The 20983-nt window shown below is 44.9% G+C and overlaps 1 protein-coding gene across 2 annotated transcripts; it reads left to right on the plus strand.

Annotated features, from left to right (window-relative positions):
• Positions 1-496: 496 nt before the first annotated feature.
• Positions 497-12654, plus strand: GJA3 (gap junction protein alpha 3). 2 transcript variants are annotated; one of them, XM_083609193.1, is made up of 2 exons: positions 497-898; positions 8390-12654. In XM_083609193.1, the coding sequence occupies exon 2, from the start codon at positions 8407-8409 to the stop codon at positions 9940-9942; it is 1536 nt and encodes a 511-aa protein (XP_083465319.1). In that variant the 5' UTR covers positions 497-898; positions 8390-8406; the 3' UTR covers positions 9943-12654. The 2 variants fall into 2 exon arrangements, with proteins under 2 accessions (XP_083465319.1, XP_083465320.1); XM_083609194.1 differs by lacking the exon at positions 497-898 and adding an exon at positions 7622-7754.
• The last annotated feature ends 8329 nt before the right edge of the window (positions 12655-20983 follow it).

Below are 20983 nucleotides of genomic sequence, written 5' to 3' on the forward strand. Positions count from 1 at the left end.
CAATCCACCAGAGCCACACGCAGGGAAGTCCCTAACTCCCCGAGGGTTTTGAGACCTGGTTTAGCCACCCAGCCAAAGCCGCTTTCCAGAGTGTCACATGCTGACAGCTTCTAGGAGCCACAGGTGACAGCCAAGTGGCAGAGGGCGAACCAAAAGGTGGGCAAACTACCTCTGCAGGTGCCCCACACCAGAGGTCCCACACCCTTCCATAAACACCCCACAGAAAAGCTATAACTAGCTCAATAAATAAATGCTATAAAATGAAATAAACCTACAGAAAAAACCGCGGAATCCCTTCCCCTCACAGACACGAAACCTATCCCTCCCTTGCCTCCTGCTCCAGACGCAGCCCTGAAACCGCGGGCCTGCTCCTCTTTGGCGGGAGCCACCGAGGCCTAGTCCTGCCGGGCGACGCCTCGCCCGCCCCGCGCCCACCAGGGCCGCGCTTGGGCCGGCGGAGAGGCGTGGCTTGGTCGGGGCCCAGCCTCTCCCCCCGGCGCTAACTTGGCGGGTTCAGCCAGGCCTTGCTCATCCGACGTGACAGCGGCGATGGCTGAGGGGGAGACCCTGGTCTCTCTCCCTCTCTCTGGGAGCCCCACGTTACCAAGCGCCATTAAACTTCCACACCGGACAGATTTCCCACCCTTTTTTTAAGCGTTATTTTTGTTATTTTATCCTTATTATTATTATTATTATTGTCGTCGATATTCTTATTATTAAATATTTTTTAGGGGGAGGGGGGAAGAGAGAGAATAACAAGGCTTCTGCCTTTCCCCCTTCTTCCCTCCCCTTCTGGCTCTTCTTCCTCTCTTCCCTCGAGCCAGGCTGCCCTTTGACTCCCATGTGCCGAGAAGGACTTTGGTGAGCTTGGCCCGCCGGCTGCGCTCAAGAGTTTGGGGTAAGCGCCGCGGGGCAGAGGGGGAGAAGGAGGGCGCCCGCGGGTGCGGGAGACCGGGGCGGGGTGGGGAAGGGAAGGGGCCTGCTCCGCGCTGCAGCGAAGGCCGCTCCGAAGTGCAGCCTGGCCTGGCCACCTCCTTGAGGACTAGCAACGTGGACTTCTTCCCTCTGCTGCTGCAAATGGAAGTGGGGGGGGGGAGTGCTGTCCCGCTTTCGGAGGCGCAAATCTGTACTCAGCCGCTTATAATAAGGGGCTCCGTTGCGAGCATGGTGTGTGTGTGGCAGCTCTGGGAGCGCAAGCTCTGCTGCTGGACGCTCCTGCGCTGCGCCTGCTTTGGGGATAGGAGATGCGCTCGGGTCGCCTCCAAGGCAGGCGCGGTTCAGCCTTCTCCCGTAGCTCATGGGGGTGGGTGGGTAAGGGAAGAAGATTTGATTTCTATCCTTTTCCTGTTTGATTGCTTAAAGCTGTTCTTTGTTTTGTTTGCAAGCGCTAAAGCGCTTTAGATTTGTGTGTGTGTGTGTGTTTTGCACTGACAGTCGTGTAGCCTCGCTTCTTTAACCACTAGATAAGACAGGTGCTTGCTTTGCTGTGTCTTATTTGATTAAGAAATCGTACATGACTAAATGAATACCCCACCGATAACACTGACATTTTTGTAACACCGCAGTCTCAGAAACAATTCCTATAGTTACAAGGCAGTGTGTGTGTGTTTATCTGTCACACACATATATTGGCAGGCGGCGGGTTGCATAGCAGTAGTGATGCTTTGGTCCAAAGTTGTGTAATTTGCTTCCCCTTGGTGTGATAATGACAACCTCGGGAATATCGAGTTTTTTTCCTGCTTTGCCTTGCTTAAAAGTATATACCGAACCAAACGCAACATGTGAGAAGAGTTTTCCAGGGTCATCAGTGATTCACCCCGTTGCCCTTCTTTGCCCCCCCCCTTTCTTGTTTTTCTCGCTGTAGAAATTTGTAAGATTTCGAAGTGTAAGTTCCTCGAGGCAGGGAGCTGCGTATTGTCCTTCTATTGTTCTGTGCCTGGACACTACTAGTAGTAGTAAATTAATTTATTGAATTTAAGGGGGGGGAAACAATGTACACCATAAATTTTAAATTCAAGTCTGGCATGGAATTCTGATTTTTAACTGCGACTTACCGTTTCCTTTAAAATGTGCACTTTTTATTTAGTGGACGTGCTGAATGCTCTTCAGGATGGCGTGTTGTTTATCAGTGCAAGGGCAGACGGTAAAACGTTTCCGTTACTTTAAGGTGTTGCCCGTAGTACTCGCGCCGAGGGCTCAGTCCTGCTCAACATGAATTCGGAAATAAGTCAATAGAATTGTCCACCCGGAAATAAGTCGTATGAATATGTACGAAACAGGAGTCTACCCTCTGCAGGATGAACTCAGATTAAGCCCCGCTAATTAATTTGCTTCGCTTATTTGCGACTAGTTGGCAGAGGATAAGATGCCACGGAAAGAGGCTTCCTAAGGTCAGAGATACCCGAGCAGACTCGAAGCCCAAACACGGTAGTGGATTCTTCGGATCGTGTGAAAGGTAGACCGGAGGATGAGGAGCGAGGCTTGTCCTGTTGCTCCGAGTTTGCAAGAAAAGGGCACCGTAGAGGTAAATCGTGGCACCGTGGTTCAGAGTTTTTGCTGGTCCCCGGGCTTCGCTGCAATCCTGGACCCATTTACTTCGGGATAAGTACCACTGAGCGCAGCAGGTCTTGCTTCTGAGCACACAAATATAGGATTGCGTGGACAGTTCAGCAGATCGGGCAGGGGAAATCGAGTTGCTTTGCACTTTTATACACGGGTGTAAAATAGCAGGGAATATTCCGAGATCACACAGGACTAGGAGTTAATTTTCCTCCAGAATCCGATCGTCCGCCTGATCGCACCCCCCACCCCAAACCAGTTTTATGTGTCACCCCAAAATTATTGCTAAAATGCAGTGGGAAAGTCTATAATAGACCTTTTAACCACCGGGAGGCGTTTGAAGTATCGCTAGGAAACGAATTTGCAATTAGAATCGGCACATTTAAAAAATAATAATTAACAATTAGAATTTAGAAGCTTTGTTCACATGAGCCGAAGTTGCAAACCAAATGTGCACCCGATCGGCGCTCAGTGTAATGTAGGGAAACGTGAGAACGTCTTGGAACCGCGTGTCAATGTTTGTGGGAACAGGAACCACGTTTTCAGGGGCACCCGAGAAATGCCAGGAATTCAGCTAGTCGTGAGGTCTCGGTTCCTCGGGAGGTAAGTCCTTAATTCCTGGCGTGCCTTGCGGGACGATCCTCCGCACATTTTACTAAGTGAAAAAGCCCCAGTAAAAGAATCTGTCGGGCTTATTTCAGAGTATCCAAAAGTCGAGGTTATTAGGCTGGTGTCATGAGCTCCGTTGGATGCAGCGCATCTTCCCTCTAACGAAACAATCAGAGCACCGCGAGATGCTGATGCTGATGCCAAGGTGCAAAATCATTGCGTGCGATCCTAAACGCATCTACTTGGCAGCAAGTTCCGCAGAAGCGGTGGCCGTTCTTGCAAAGGAGCCTGTTTGGGATTGTCTCCTCGAACTCACACTCCAGCCCCTTGACTCCGTGGGACTTACTCTGAAGTACTGTAAACATGCGTGGATCCGCCTGCGCGTGACTTGCGCGTTTCCTTTCCCAGCATAAGTTAAATTGCCCGCCCGCTTTCCCCGGTGTCATGAATACTGCTTGGTGCGGAATATTTGTGAAATCCGATTTTCTAATTCCAGATTAAGATAGGACGAGTTTGTACACTTTTAAGGCGTTGGTTGGAGGGAGCCAGGGAATCGATGTTTTCAATCACTTGACGCTAAATACAACAAAATGAATTAATAACGTTTTGATTATTAACAATTTGGCTCTTAAGCAACCCGAATCCACCGCCCACTTTAAAATACTATAATTTAAGACGATTTGGTTTGGCTGAGTCAGTAAAATCGAATCAGTTTAGATTGGTTTAAATTTCACTTCGGCAGGACTTCAAAGGAGGCTGCCCCTGTGAGTTTGAACCACAATCTAAATATATTTAAATATTTCGGACCTCGGGACAGACACGCGTCTTTCTCCTCCCGAAGCTAAGCTCCTGAAGGTGTTGTTGGCAGTTCTCACCAGGGGCTCATGAGAACAAACAGGCTGAATTCTAGAAAGGAGTGGGTCATCCACCATCTCTAACTTCATAGAGACTCTTGATACTGTTACAAGAAGATGCACACGGAGGAGGTCTAATTAGCCGCTGGTGTCCGGTGGTCTTTCCCCTATAAGCTCTGAGATTTCCATTGCACCAGAACTGGAGAACCTGTGGTCCTCCAGATATAGATGGACTACAAATCCCATTACCCCTGGCCACCATGCTGGCTGGGGCGAGGAAGTCCAAAAGCATCTTCAGTCTCACATATTTCCCCCATCTCTATATAGAATTCGTTTTGAATTGAAGCCAGTCTCTATCAAAATAACCACTTTGTTCCTTCCTTCCTTCCTTCCGAGGAGGAATCCGTTAAATTTGCTAGAGGAGATCTGAGAGAGGATGCTGAAGAACATTTGGTCAGATTGCGCCTGTTTTTGTTCTGATCCTGCTTTCTGGACGTTATAGAGAGGGAATAATGACTGAACAAGTGTCATGGAACTGATCCAGACTGTGCCACTGGCATGAATGCTGCAATCCTAACCCCGTTTACCTGGGAGTAAGCCCCACAGAATTCAATAGGACTTACTTCTAAGTAGACATGGTTAGGATTGTGCTGTTAAACATTAGTATGAAGCATACTTTCAAGCGCATTTCACAGCTCAAAACAACAATTTAATGTATTTGGAGAGAAACCCTGATTTGACTAAATGCCTTTAAACATTTAAAAGAATAATATATACATTGTCGTAGATTTCTTCCAAAGAAAGTACTGTCATTTGATATATGTAAAATTAATAAAGCTTTGATTGTCTAATTGATTCCTAAAGTGAAGCTTTAATTGCAGGGGTTTTTTAAGTTCCCCAGTTAAATATTAGGGATTATAATAAGCAAAGACAAAGTACTCCTGGAGCGCAGTTTGTTCTGAGCCAGCTTCCTCTTCTCTATGACAAATGCTATGATAAAGAAACTCAAGAATGGCTTTTCTTTCCCGTTTATGTATTTTGAATGAGATTGATATGATTTCTCTTTTAACAATAATAAATAGTTGAAGCAGTGTTCTGCTGAAATTAATACAAATACACCTTTCAAACCAGGATTGCCTGCAGAACTGATGGGCCTGGAACTTTGTTTATGTTTGATTTTTTTTTATTTTGCCTCTGATGCGCTCTTTAGTGAGGAATATTTTAAAATCCCCTATTTCCAGTGTCATGAAAAAAAGAAAATATTTAAAACATCCCTCTTAAAAACATTCTCATTTAGGCAAGCTTATCCAGATGCTTAGAAATCCTGATGTGCATTTTAATATGTTTTAGCATTTTAACTTTTTGTATGTTTTAAAGTCTTATATTTTTCAATTATTATTTTATCTAAAATGCTTTGAGGATTTTTTTTTTTACAATCAATGTTATGAAATAGATAAATTAACAACAAGTGGTAGCTTTTGCTTATCAAGTTATGAGCTTTTTTGTAGCTATTCCTCTCAGGATCTTCAACCCTCAATGGCATTCTGCAATACATAAATGTATTTCTATTTAATCAGCTGACTATTCAAGCTGCTCTGACTACTGTCAAGAGTCAGCTACGACATAACTCCTCCAGGTGTGATATCCACAAAGGCTTTCCCCTGTTTAAATCTGACCGTTTTGTGATTATGGTTCAGCTGAAACAGAAGCAGAGGAGTGCCAGCAATTCTCCAATGTTTTGGATCACACTGGAGGGCACCAGGTTGACAAATCTGGAAGTTAGGCTTGGATGTTTTGCGCACTGCAACCTTCCCACAAGGAAAGCATTTCGGCTAGCTGCAGTCAGAGCAGGAGATCCGAGCAGTTAGCAGGCGATCCCCGTGTACTGATTCCACATGTGTGTGTTTTTACAGTGCACATACACACACACACACACACACACACACACACGGACAGAGTATTGGACTAGGAAGACAAGGCTCAAATCCTTGGTCACTCAGAGAACTCATTTGCACACCTCAACTATCTCTCAATTCAGCTTACTTCACAAGACTGTGGCAAAGATAAAATTGGCTAACATTGTGGACCCTGCTCTGTGCTCAGTGAAGGAAGGATAAGGTGCAAATGTGATAGATAAATAAATAAATATACATTAAAAAAAATTGAAACTAGTCAGCGGTTTCCTAGCATATAGAATAACAAAGAAATGTGGGTGGGCTCATCATATCTATGTGTAGGTTTCGTGCTATTATTTATATGCTGTTGTGTGAGCAGCTTATGCGAAGGAGGGTCCTCCATTGTCCCTTTGCTGCTGCAGGTTCTTGCCAACCTACAATGGCAGCTCCCATCAGCTCTGACCAGCACTGGGTCCCCCAGCACTCGGGACTGACTTTGGGGGGGGGCAATAGGGAAGCAGGAATGTCTACTGCTGGAAATTGGAACTGAAAGCAAATGAAGTGTTTTCCATGTCAAGAGAAGAAGAGTCTTTATGTCTGAGACATCTGTGATATAATTCATGCACAGATGGAATGAAGTGGGCTTCATCTAAAGATTTACCGACATATTGTGCTGATCACCATTTTTGCTGCAATAGTAATCCTGTATACTGATAGTGAGCTCATTTAGCTCGTGCAGCCAAAACTACACAAGAGGATTGGAGGAACACGAAAGTTTGCAGAACTACAAAAAACAACAACAACCCACTACCCAACTTAAAAGAAATATGCAGTGAGGGAATGGACCACCCCCCCCAACAGCTAAATAAGGATGCAACACTTTCAGTGCCAATGGAAAGCTGGCTGACTGTTGGGGTGGGAAACAGAAATATAGGGGTGGTGGAATGGAGTATTCTGGAAAGGGGCATACAGCTGGTTGGCTGGAACCTTGAAAACTCTATACCAGAGGTTTTCAATCTTTTTGAGTCCGCGGCCCCCTTGACCAACTACATTTTTTTTGCAGCACCCCTGTGGGGCTCAGGAGCCCAGTTATGTCTCCCCTTGCCTGCAGAGCTGGCAGCCCCTCACCCCTTTTCGAACACCCTCCCTTGAGAAGTGTTCCCTCAGCCTCCTCTCCCCTCTCCTTGAGAGTCCTCTGGGCAGCCGCTGCTGCCACCCCTGGTCTCAGAGCTGCCCCCCCTGCCCCAAACAGAGGTGCCTCCTCACTCTGCCCCTGGGACTTGTCTGCCCATTCCCAGCAACAAGAGCTGGTGGACTGGCTAGCTGGGCTCCCTTGCCTGCTTGCTTGCTTGCTTACTTACTCTGAGGCTGACTCAGCTCCTGGCAACCAGCACCCCCTGGCCAGCCCCAGAGGAACCATTCATCTGGGGAGCTTGTAGCCAGGGCTGCTGCAACAAACAGCTGTGCAAGTCTTTGGGATACAAGAGGGCATCTGAGGAGGGAGGGAAGGAAAGAGGGACAGAGGGCAGTGTTGCCCACAGCACCCCTGACCACCATTCAAGGCACCCCAGGGTGCCACGGCACACTGGTTGAAAGCCACTGCTCTACACAGCAACCTTTTATTGCCGGCCCTTCTTGAAACAAATTGTTGAATTGAGTACAGAATCTACTGTTAGCAAAACACCATTCTGAGTATAGCCAACAATTAGCTCATGCGTTCCAGGGCCTAATCGGGAGGCCTGAAGGGCTCATGTGCAAGTTCAAAGGTGCAATTCTGTGAAGAGCTCCAGCCTTAGTTCCCAAAAGACTTCCATCTAGACATACAGCTGACCACATGGTAAAAATGTTTCTGGAATGTACTACTGACTACAAGTGTGTGGGGGGAGATGCACTCAAGTTAAAATACTTTGATACTGAGAATTGTCCTGTTAAGATCACTCTGATAAAATGTGTCTGTCTGTGCACTCCAGGCCCATATTAGTTACTGTGTACATAGGACTCGGCTGTACAGCTGCAAATATAACGTTTTAAGTGCACTATACAAATGTGACACTAGATGGCGATGGTGAGCTAATTGCAAATTCAATATATATTTTTAAACGTGTTTTTTTTTTGTAAAGCATTTTCACAGAGTTATTTTTATATGTGAAGGTTCAGCCGTAGTGATTTCCAACTACCACCCACCTCCTGAGCTACTATGAGTGATAATTTGCCCTTCATTATATATTTACCTATTTTCTGTGCTACGGTCCCTTTGTAATTGAAAGCTACAAATCATGAATTTATTGTTTTTCAACCTAATATCCTAGATTATATGTTCCCACTCTTCCTGATGATAATAATGCATTATTGTGAAAAGACTGCCTTGCACAGAAATGCCTGAGCGTGGTTTGAGGGGGAATTGCTTACCAGTTTATCAGGGATTTTTTATATATTTTTGGTAATAATGCTGCCATAATGTTCTTATTGTAGGTTAGAGAGCTGAAACAATGGGTGACTGGAACTTTCTGGGGAGACTATTAGAGAATGCGCAAGAGCACTCCACAGTTATTGGCAAAGTTTGGCTGACGGTACTGTTTATCTTCAGGATTTTGGTGCTGGGGGCGGCTGCTGAGGAGGTCTGGGGAGATGAACAATCAGATTTTACATGCAACACCCAGCAACCTGGTTGTGAGAACGTCTGCTATGACGAAGCCTTCCCCATCTCCCACATCCGCTTCTGGGTGCTGCAGATCATCTTTGTCTCCACCCCGACCCTCATCTACCTGGGTCACGTGCTCCACATTGTGCGCATGGAGGAAAAGAAAAAAGAGAAGGAAGAAGAGATTAGGAAAACCGGAAATGGCAGGGAAGCAAGCCGCCTCCTGCAAGGATCAAAAGCGGAAGTTGGCAGCAGTGAGAACAGCAGTGGCAGCAACGACAAGCAGCCGCCAAAGCAGAAAGAGGAGAAACTACCTGTCCGCGATGAGCATGGCAGGATTCGCATGGCAGGTGCCCTGTTGCGCACCTACGTTTTCAACATTATCTTCAAAACTCTCTTTGAAATAGCCTTTATCTTGGGCCAGTACTTCCTTTACGGCTTTGAGTTGAAGCCACTCTACCGTTGCGGCCGCTGGCCCTGCCCGAACATTGTAGATTGTTTCATTTCGCGGCCCACGGAGAAGACCATCTTCATCATCTTCATGCTGGCGGTGGCCTGCCTCTCTCTGCTCCTCAACATGTTTGAGATGTACCACTTGGGATGGAAAAAATTCAAGCAGGGCATGACCAGTAGACGCAGCCATGCAGCACCCACCTTCACCCCCGTCACGCCAGCCTCAGAAGTGGAGGACTCCAAACCTGCCTCCCACGCAGCCTTGCCGGTACCTGCAGCACCACCAACCGCGACCTCCATCACCATGCCTGAAACTCGTACCATCACCCCGCTGGTTTATCAGCAAGCTGGGTTGCCACACTACGCGGACGTTACCTCCAGGCCCCAGCCGGCCTCTGTTGCAACCTCTCTGACTGGCTACCCAGGGGGTCCTTTGGCCGGCGAGGACAGGCACAAAGCCCTCAGGCACACGGCAGTCTCCACCCCAGTCACAACCACGTCATCTATCCCTTCACCTTCGCCCGTCAACAACTCCTACTTCAGTAGCCAAGCGCTGGCTGATGAGCACAACTGGGCCAATTTGGCCGTCGAGCAGCAGAGGAAACTCGCAGGCTCCAGCTCAGCTGCCTCCTCCACCCCCAGTAGCCTCCGACAACCTCACCCGGAGCAAGGGGAGCCCAGAGAGCACCCGCCGCCTCCTCCTTCTCTGTCGCCTGTGGCTGCCGCCAACAGCAGCAGCCTGAGTACCAGCCTGAGTGGGGGAAGTGGCAGCAAGTGGGATGGAGAGGGGGAAGAGGAAGGGTCCTCGATGTCAGCTGCCTGTACCTTGGTGGAGATGCACGACCCACCGCTGCTCATAGACACGCGTCGCTTGAGCAGGGCTAGTAAATCCAGCAGCAGCAGAGCCAGGTCTGATGACTTGACCGTGTAACTGGATCCCGGGAGGAATAAGAAGACGAAGGTAGCAAAGTGTAAAGGGGAACTATTCTGGGGGGTAGGGAGGCTTAACCCCAGGACAAGGGGATAGGGGAGGCCAAGATCCCAAACTTTGAAGCTTGCAGTTCTTGCACTCTGTGGGTTGTAGTGGTGGTGAGGGCGGGGGGCGGGACAAACACCAATGTTTTCTAATAGGTTGGGGGTGGTGAAAGCGCAGCCCACCGGCCAAGGGACCAATAGCAGCCAGATCACGTGAGAGGAAAAGAGGCCTTCGTAGATTATAGGTGCTAGCAGCAAATGAGAACATCATGTTGTAATCACATATTCCAACAAGCAATGCTTAGTCCTTGTCGTCATCTGTCATCTCATTCTGCCCCTCATCACAGTTCCCGTTCCTTTCAGAGGCTCACATTTAGTTCTAGTAAGCAGAGGGTTTCTTCTTCCCGTTCACCTCACTTCCATAAACCTGAAGCTCACCAAAGCCAGTCCAAGCCATTTTGCTGCCTGAGGCAAAGGACAAGATGGTGCCCATCTCCCACTCTACATGCAAAAGTTGACTAGACTAGCAGTTGAATCTTACTCAAATGGTGCCAATGGGATAGCATCCTCCCCAACATCTTAGGGCAGCAAACTAGTTTAAGGGATGCAGGAAAGACTGTGTGGCACACACATCTCTGACCTCCAATAGAAGGCCCTGCTGCTCCTCAGCATCAGCCACCTGTGGCTGTTGCCTCACTCTGCCTAATGATAGGGTCAGCCCTGAAGATCATCTTTCCCCTTCGTGGTCAAAGAGACACAATTAAAACAAAAGCAGGTTTAGGTGTCTTCAGTTAATTTAAGGCAGCTTTCTGCTCTTCACAAATTGTCAGTTTCTAATGGGTCTGTACTGACCCCCTGCTGTAGACTGAAGTGTTCATTTTTTTCATTTATTTCCATTCTTTTATTTTTGGCTCTTAATCTGTGAGGAAGTGTCAAGCTTGAAATTCTACACAAGTGTTTCCAAACCATGAAGATGCATTTTAAATCTATGTATTTTTAAACCTTTGGTTACCTTTCTTGAAATTACTTCTAAAACTATAAATGCAAGAACAAGAACGTAAAGCACACACATCTTAAGATATGGCACACTTTGGCTTTTAACCCAGAAAAGCAAAGAAACCGTTCCAGTATTTTATGCTTATTGTGAACAAAATTGTAGGATGAACTAGGACTGTGCATTTTAGGTGGCTAAATATTTTTGAGCTAGTTGGGGGAAATAGTGAGGGCACAACTGAGCTAAAAAGAGGCATAAACACTTGATTTCAGTGGAGTGAGTAAAATAAGCAGCAGATTACAATCTCAACCTAAAAAGAGATTTTTTTGGGGGGGTCTGCTGTTGTAAAATGTATTTGGCAAAAGTAATAAACAGTGAAATTGAAAGACTAAAACTACAATGCACACCTGAAGATTTTAAAAATAACCTATGTATTTCAAATTAATGTGGCAGTGCACTTAGCTCTTTAGTTTTATCTTTTTATTGTATAAAGATATACAATTTGTATTGACTCTGGTCATTTTCACAAATGGGAATTGACTTCTATTTGATTTCCAGCATAAAAAAAAATGTCCAAAATGAAAAATTAGGCCCTGTACCACAGAAAGTTGATTGTGCTTAAGTACCTTTGAAATCCATTGGTCTTGTTATTTGCGACTAGCCTCATCAATCTCAACAGGACCTAAGCGCAACCAACTTTTTCTGGATCAAAGCCTAATGTACGGTGTGAAACTGTTTTATCTGGTATTTCTTAAGCACATGTTTGCTTTTCTCATATATTTAAATAACATTTAACCACTTTATTGTCTAGAAATGTTGATGTCTATTTGACTAAGCGGCAACTTGTCTTCCACTATCTGAATCTATTTATTCCAGACTAAAGATGTCCTTTTTTGAAGACATAAAGTGAAGTGCACTGTGCTATAAATTAACAGTGCAACGTGGCACATGCCTGCTCAGGAGTAGCCTCACTGAGTTCAATGAGGCTTATTTCCAAGTAAGTCAATATACGATTGCAACCTAAATCAGAGGAAGGTTTAAAGACAGTAGGTTGTATCCAACAGTGGAGGTGGGGGGGGGGAGTTCCGATCATGTGGGATTTCCCCTTCCACTCCTCTCTCTGCCTGTCCCCAAAACTGCTCTGGAGGGTTCTTCTGGAGGGGCTGCAGGCGAGAGGAGGGGGATGATCTTTTGCAGACTTGGAAATCTGCTGTGCTAGTGGAACGGCAGCATTGGATACGGCCCGGAATGTCTGGATCAGACCAAAAGTTTATCTAGTCTAGCATGCTGTTTCCCAAAGCAACCAATCAGATGCTCACCCCTGGTTGGTACACAATCAAATTGCGTTCCCTGATGCCTCTGAATCTGGATGTACTCCTATAGCCATCATGACTAATAGCCATTGAGAGGTCCATTCTGCGTGGATTTGTCTAATCCCCTTTTAAAGGCATCTAAGCAGTGCCTTAATATATCATGATAGATGACATTCTGCTCTCGGGGTTGCATATGCAGTGTTGCTGACGCCAGCATTAAGTCAACAGGCTTGTCTAAGCAGAAATGAGAACAGAATTGTACTCAGTTTGCCTCTTCTTTTCTTTTTATACTATATTGTCTGAAATGTAACACAAAATGAATTGCCAAGGTAGCACCATATATCTTATTTCAATAAATAAATGCAAAGGGGGAAAGATAGTTGCTTCAATGTTCTTTGTACACACTGTATTCACGTATCTCAAGGAATAGAGTGATTTTTCCAAAGTTAGTCTGGTTTTCTATTTAATGAGTGCTGTTCCTGATCTAGGAAGGCACCCAGGAAAGGAGTAAATTAACAGCTTGGAATAGAATTTGACTCACAATTTCCTAGGCTCCCTGATAATTCCCTGTGCTGCCCACATTCCAAGCAATGTTAAAGGTATCTGCAAAATAATAATAATAATAATAATAATAATAATAATAATAATAATCAAGAAAACTTATTATAGCATTGTTTATTTATTGCTTTGGCCACATGGGCCAAGCCTTACTTAAAAGATTGCTTTGTATGCCAAGCTTTTTAATATACTATGTCCTATGCATTCCAACTCAAAAGTAAGACCCACTGAGTTCAATATGACTTTCTCCCAGGGGAGTGTTGTAGGACTGCAAACTAGGCCTTGTTCTAAATTCACTAAAATAATTTCCATCTCTCTTGGAAGGATATAGAGAAATGCTTTGGCATCAGATACCAATATTTCTTACTTTTTACTGAGATAACATCTACATAGGCCATAGAGTATTAGCACAAGTAAGAACCAAAAGCAGAATAGGAGCAAGGGTTCAGTTCATGAATACCAAGAAAACACCTCAATTAATTTCAACCAACTTAGAAAGCAATTAGTTCAAGAAACATCTGCTGGGAAAAACAACATATCCTGTTGTAAATATGTTCATTTACCTTGTTGGTTGTTTTTTTTTTTGGTCATTAAAACAAAACAGAGAGTATGGTGACAATTAACTCTTGTAGCTTTTGGGGGGAGGGGCTCAATATTGGAAGAGGTTTCTCAAAGTAGTATGTATATAAGGGTGTTTTCACATGTGACTTTTAAGAAGCTGAGTGTTCCAATTAATCAAATGAAAAAGTAACATTCATATGCTCATATGTTGTTTTGAAACTGTCTCTCTCTAGCTTTTTAAATCCCACTGACAAGTACAGCATTCATAAGCAGCATACCGGAGGCACAGGCCACAATCCTGCACAGATTTTGCTTTCCTTAAACTGTATCTACTTCAATGGAACTTAAATTATTTTATATATAATTGCTGGAACAGGGCTTGGGAAACCTCTGTCGCTCCAGATGTTTTTGGACTCCCCCAGCCAATAGGGCCAGTAACCGGGAATGGTGGTTGTTGGAGTCAAACAACATCTGCAGAGCCACAGCTTCCCTAGCCCTGGTCTAAAAATTGTGTTATTCCGCTACCGAGCTTTGTAGACCTTTCTGCAGGTAATTTCCACTGGATGCAAACCAACATACTCAGGCATAGAGTGAAGCTGTAAGACTTAAAAATATCCTATTACTGGAAGTATATGCAATGTCGGCCGACTCGTGTCTTTGCCACTGCCAAATTTCTCACACCCTGCTCCCCTTCCTGTCAAAGAAATATAGGAAATCCCCTGCTCCCTACTCGCCCTTGCGAGTTATGCTAATAAACATCATTGGTACTCCATGTATTGGTGGGATTTCCCCATTGGGACATTTCTCCCAGGTGATCTAGCATGGGGAAAGCAATATAATAATATGTAGAAGGGTTTGGGTTTGTTTGTTTTAGTTCACCAACAGCAGCAGGGTGCTTAAGAATTACTATGGACAACAGTGGGAATATCTCCCCTCCAAGGGAGCCTTTAATCAGCACACAGCCCTCCCCCTACCCAATTTTGTAGTGGAGAGACAAAAAATGTTGTGCCCGCTTTGATCAGAAGCCAAGGGAGTCCTTGCATCAGCACCAGGCTACCCACAAAGTTAATGAAGCTACACATGGAAGGGAAAAAAGATGCAGCCCATTTTAACATCTTGTAAGACACAAGTTAATTCAGGTCACTGAAATATCTTGTAACATGTTTTGGTAAAACTATAAAGAGGAAAGGGAGATTTGGAGCATATTAGCCAAAAAAAACTGGTCAGTAACAGATAGATGATAGATAGATATAGAAACAGTATTTTAGGACCTTTTTCAGTTTGATCTCTTTTTGCTTATTAGTGTGCTGATTATGTTATTGACTTTTAAATCCTGGTGGGTATTTAAATATACGTATTTTTTAGGTACTCTGGATTCTCTTCCTTGTGAAATGTGTGCTCTGTTCATCATTCGGTTTCCTGAAGTTTACATTAAATTATTGCCCCTTCACACAGTGGGTTTTCCCACCCTAAACAGAAGAGTCATGTACAAAAACTGTATCTCACATGTGTTTGTTTCACAGCAGGAAGCTGCCCCTCCAGTCATGTGTATTCATAAAGAGTGTTTTTTTCCAAACATGTACATCATTACATATGTTTTCCCACATACAGAGGTGTTGGGGATGGTAACTGTCTTAGAGAAACTTCATTGCCCTAAGCAGCGAGAGATTTGTGCAAGGAAATTCTTTTCAGTGTGTTGTTCATGGGAATGTGTAGCTGGATAGACAACTCTATCCATATTATGGTGTTCATCTGAGCCCTACTGAACCATCTGTATGTGTCATTTGCTGTAAATGGGGATGCACAGCCCTACCAGAGCCACCACCAATTGTCATTGTAAGCTGCCTACAATTTGAGCAATAATGGGAATCCCACGTGAAGCAGTTCTTAGGTCAAACTATTCACGACAGAAGCAGAGCTGTGTTTTAGAAGATTGGTTGCACCCAACGTAGGTAAAGTAGCAAGATGGGGGCAGATTCAAGTCAGGAAAGATGGCAGCATAGGAAGCTTCCTTATGCCGAGTCCATCTAGATCAGTATTGTCTACACTGACTGGCAGCAGCGTCCAGGTTTTCAGAAAGGGGACATTCCCTGTCGTACCTGGAGATATCAGGGGTTGAGTCTGCATGCCAAGCAGACACTCCCAAGTAAGTCCACCAGTCCAGCCTCTCCCCCACCCCCAGCTAGGTTCCAAGACAAGAGATAAGCCTGGTTGGGAATAATTGAATGGAGGAGATGGGGGGGGGGACATGTAGAGGAATGTTCAGCACTCCCCCACCCCATCCCTCCTGCTACTTCTCCCCTTGAAGTTGCCTCTGCCCCTTCATGTCATACTACAGTTATTCAGGGCTATCTGTTATTTAGAACTCAGATCCACCTCTGTGACATGTAGATCGTTATCCATTTGTTATTTTATTAAGTGTGTGGGTTGCTTTATCTTGCACAAGGCAACCCAACATGACTTACAAACAAACAAGCATCCCTCACCATAGATACATTAAAACCTGGGGGGGAGGGTAGAAATGCATTAAAAACACCCCACCCACTTCTAAAAGGCCACAGATAGTTAAAGGGCAAAGGCCTGGTTATAGAGAAAAGGCATCCTTTGTTGTGTCTGAATGTTGCCTTTGAATGGACATGTGTAGCTGTTATGTGCTCAGGATCACAGCCTAACAGGACGAAATCCAGACATTGAATTTTCCTGAAGGAATTGGTGTTAATTCCACAAGCAGACCATAATGGGAATATCCCATGTAGAGCATAACATAATTCCCACCTTTGTCTCTCCCTTCTCGTCTGCTTCCCAGCCCCCACCTCCGCTTCCCCATTATTTTAGATTGTAAGCTCCTTGGAAGCAGGGGCTGTCTTTCTTTTGCCTGTGCACCTCTCTAAAGCACCAATAATGCTATGTTAATAGTTAGGATGCATGCATCTCAAGTTGTGATTTACATGTGCCTTCCCACAAGTCCCCTGTGTGGGAATTTCGTGATAAGCGTTGAAGCACATATGTGAAAGTTTATTTGCAATTAATGGAACGTATATGTATGTTCAGGGTCCAGCTGTTACGGGACAAGTTGCCACCATCATTTGAAGCAACAGCCCCCTCCTTGTTTTTGTTTTAGAATCTCTGCATTGTTCCCATGTGGAAGATTTTGTTTCCTTGCTACGAACAACATGCCAGTTTTATTTGCTTACAGAGATATTTCTTGTAAAACCTTTTGCATAAGTATAAATTATTCCCATGAGACAGACACGGCTATGCAGGTTTGGATTTCTTAAAAAAATGTTTAGTTATGATACTCTTTGATTTCTGGCATTTCACAACTGTTGGTATACAGTAAGCCCACAACTTACGCATGGTTAACACATTCAGCTTTATGCACTGGGGGAAAAAAGTAAAAAATAAAAGGGGGCTGGTGTCCAGGGCGGGGAAAGACTTTTAGTAATCCCAGTCATCGTTGACTCCAATGAGTTTTGATTATATGTGATTCTGGCTTTAGGTGCAACCTCCAGAATGTAACCCCTGTGTAAATTGCGGGCTTACTGCATTTGAAATAAGTGTGTGCAATTTTGAAGCAGAAGATATATTCCCTCTTAACACAATGTATTTCCACTGGAGAATCGGATTGCATCAGAAGGTTTACTCATTTATGTCGCTCAAAGTACACGTGTCCTTCGACATCACCGAACCTCCCAACAAGGAAGGAAAGAATTTTCTGGGCAGTCAGGGACTTGTAATCACGCCAAAAGCATCAAACTGTTCCAAGTGCTGTCTTTGAAGAAGTGCCTTGTGGATTAATTATGTGAGAACCAGTTGGTGTCCATGTTCATTTACCTCAAATGTTTACAAAACTGTTACTAAATAAACTTTTGTACCATAACGCTGTCTCTTATAAATGACATTTCCACACACCCATCCCATTGGTCGCTGCAGCTGCTGTTTCTTCTTCTTCTTCAAGTAGCACAAACAATTTCCTTAGAGCTTTACATCATGGTCACCTCTACAGCATACATTTAAAGCACATTTAAAACATATAGCTTCCCTCAGAAAATCTCGGGAGCCATAGTTTATCCTTCACAGGGCCACAGCTCCCAGCACCCTTAAACTACAGCTCCCAGGATTCCACGGGAAGTCATGTGCTGTATGGCTGTGACCAACTACTCCTCTCAGGTTGCATTTGTCTGACATAGAGAGAACACTTACCTCCAACTCTAGAAAGTAACTTACTGTTGTTGCTTCCAGTGCAGAAAGACAATAAAAGGGCCTACTCTGAGGTTATTGTGTGAGAGCTGTTGTAGTATCATTAATTCCCACACCATAAACCAGAAGTCAGAACGTGTGAGAGGAACCCACAAAGAATTTCCTTCCCTCGCTTTCCATGATACAGGCATGGAAAAGAACTAAGCCGCAATTGCCTCCCCAATGAACCCCCAGAGTGCAAAAATTATGTCAGAACGTAGGGCAACCACTTACACATAATAAAGAAGGGCAGACAAGCACACTGTTTTCCATAGCAGCTGTGTCTCCTAACTTCTACGTATAATTGTGCAAGCTGAGCTTGCTGGCATGTGATTGAATCCCACCTGAAAATAGCAATACAGTGGTACCTCGGTTACTGACGCTTCAGGTTACAGACCCCGCTAACCCAGAAATAGTACCTCAGGTTAAGAACTTTGCTTCAGGATGAGAACAAAAATCATACAGCAGCGGTGCAGCGGCAGCGGGAGGCCCCATTAGCTAAAGTGGTGCTTCAGGTTAAGAACAGTTTCAAGTTAAGAATGGACCTCCGGAACAAATTAAGTTCTTAACCCGAGGTGCCACTGTAGTCTGGGAGAGCCTTCACATGCCTGCAAGGTCTCCTTATATTCTCGATAGCTACTGAGCAACTTGGAGTCCTCTGCTCCCTCCCTTCTTCCGATTATTATCTTCAAACCAGACTTGGACGAGGCAGCCCTTCAAATAGAGGACTGCACTCCGTAAAAAGTGGATGCGCAACCACCCTGCGAAAGGGCCAGTGAGTTTAGCTAGGCACACATCTTTGGAATCAGACCCTTTTGGAAACCAATGGCTTAAGATGCAGAAGTCGACGAAGACATGGTAAGAGGAGGAGACTTTGAAGAGGAGTCACCACATGACTTGAAACGGATCCCGGAGAAGAAGGGATTTATGTGCAGCACCCAGTCCCTGGTCAGATTTGCAAAAGACCTGGTAGTGGGGAACTGGGATGCAGCGCTGCTGCTACCTGCTGTCAGGGACTAGACTGAGGTTGGAATGGTGGAGACTGCCCTCCTCCTACTGCAAAAGAGAAGACAGTATAGATTTACAACAGTGGTTTGCAGAAGGCCACAGAGGGAAGAAGCTGGAAAATATTGGGAGAGGAGCAGGAAGAAGAAGCAGCACCAGGGAAGGGACAGCTGACAGACTCAGTGTCTTTAGAAAGCATTCCAGGACCCGGCGGGCATTTAAAGTAGGAGAGCAGAAAGCTCAGAGGCAGGAAGCACAGATCAGCCAATGTAGGGATGACGTATAATAGGAGAGACGGAGGGGGTGGAGCTTTACTCGGAGCAACACCGTTATCCAAGAGAGATGGCATTTCTACATCTCTCTCTGTGAATATTGAATAAAAGACCTTGGTAAGAGCTTCTTGTCATTCCTTTACTGGCAGCCAGCCGGAGCAGATTCCCTGGAGCCTGACAGGCGGTACACAAAATAAATAAATATCAGGAATGGGGATCGTGCGACCCTCCAAATACTATTGGACTCGCAACTCCTATATTCCTGACTATTGGCCAGGCTGCGTGGTGCTGATGGAAGTTAAGTCCACCAACACTGGCAGGCCACAAGTTCCCCCTTCCTTGATGTACATGGGGTCCTCTGAGCCTACACGTTCATAACATGGTTCTTAGTGGCAAGGCAAAATCCCCATTCCTCTCAGCTGCCATGTGGTGGTCTAGGATAGCTGCATTCTTGCACACACCAGGAAAGGACTGCATACAATGCCACTGCCTGGAAGGAATCCCAATGGCACTCCTAATGGCATGTGAATGGTAGGGAGCCACTCAGGTCTCGCACCCTGTACAAAAACTACTGCCAAACAATATGTAGGGTTCTATCCAACCAAGCTGTCCTGTTAGCAAAAGGATTTCGATCTGCACAATGGGAATTTTTGTCCCTTGCCTCCCCGACCTCAATCTATTATGGGTTTCCTCCTCAACCCTCCAGAATATTTTTTGGGGCATGCAGTCCCCTTGCGCAGGCCAAAGACTCTGTGCTAAGACCATGGGCTCCCCCCCTTAAATCAAGTAAATAAAGTAAATAAATCAAGTAAATAAATAAAAATCTTTAACCCACCACAAAAATGGCTCTGCTACATCTCTCTTGCTCAGCCATGCACCAGTAGAGCAGTCATTCAGTACTGTGCGGAGAGTGAAGACCTGCCTAAGGTTGACAGTGACAGGGAAGCATGGGCCGTGCTAACCGAGTTGTGCACAGAAAAAAATACATTGAGGGAAAGGGAGGAAATTGAGAAGGAAGTGTTGAAAAGGTTTTCAGCAAATCCAAGAAAACTTGGTTTAGTTTAGATTTTTAAAATAAGATGGGAAAAGGCACGTTATTCGAAATTTTGCAAAATATACTCGGTAACCGCATGAAAGGTAGTCCCTGGTGTTATTTTTTTATTTAGCTTCCTAGTTTTCAAATGACTGAAGATTTTGACAGATTTTTCTGAGCACGTGGGGTCAAAAGAAAGTAATTGAAGACAACTGTTGGGGAGACATTTCATTCCGAATCTGCTAGACAGAGCCAGGCAGAAGATGGTGGCAGGTGGGTGACCTGCACACGCCAACATAAATCCTAGCTACGCCCATGGCCAAGACACTGGCTTCCTTTCATACAACCAGTATTCAGAAACAATTCACATTCAAGGAATTGTTCACGCCACTGCAGCCAGAGATGAGCAGACTTTGTCCTCAACTTTGTCCAGTCCAAAGCTTTGAGCAAGACAGGTTTGCAAAGACAAATCTTTTAAAGGAACAGCAGTGTTGGAAATGTCTTACCCTGCAGAACAAAACAAGAGCAGGCAGGGGAGAATTAATTTTCAGCTTCAGTACAGCCTGGATTTCCCACTTCACCCACAGCTAAATCCCAGGAAAATGAGTCTTAACTTGCATCCATTAACTTGTGTCCTTTCAAACAAACAAAAAGCCATTCCTTGTGTTAGACAGCATCACATATTAAGAGTCACAAATTACGTGGGACGTGGTTGTTGTTTTAAAAGCTGCACAATTTTGTAGATTCAGTTCTTCTTTTTAGAAGTGATGAAAACGTCCTGAAATAAACCCATTTTCAAGATGCCCATGAGAAACGCCACCCCAAGCAAAATAAGAAAAAAACAGCACACACAGGAATTATGAGTCCATGCTTTGTAGTGTGAAATGTTCAAATAGAATTAAAAGCAGAAATAACGTTTTGCTGCTTTGAGCAAAGACTAAAGGCGAATGTGTTTGAATTGCCAGAGACCTGTAGGGTGTATGTGTTGTGATAGCGGACTGTATTTTGCACAAACCGCAGAC

The sequence above is a fragment of the Podarcis filfolensis genome, assembly GCF_964270895.1.
Source record: "Podarcis filfolensis genome assembly, chromosome: 4".
Classification (NCBI taxonomy): domain Eukaryota; kingdom Metazoa; phylum Chordata; class Lepidosauria; order Squamata; family Lacertidae; genus Podarcis; species Podarcis filfolensis.

Bases quoted from the DNA above. Each gene is read 5' to 3' on its own strand.
- GJA3 (XM_083609193.1), top strand. From the start codon at position 8,407: ATGGGTGACTGGAACTTTCTGGGGAGACTATTAGAGAATGCGCAAGAG.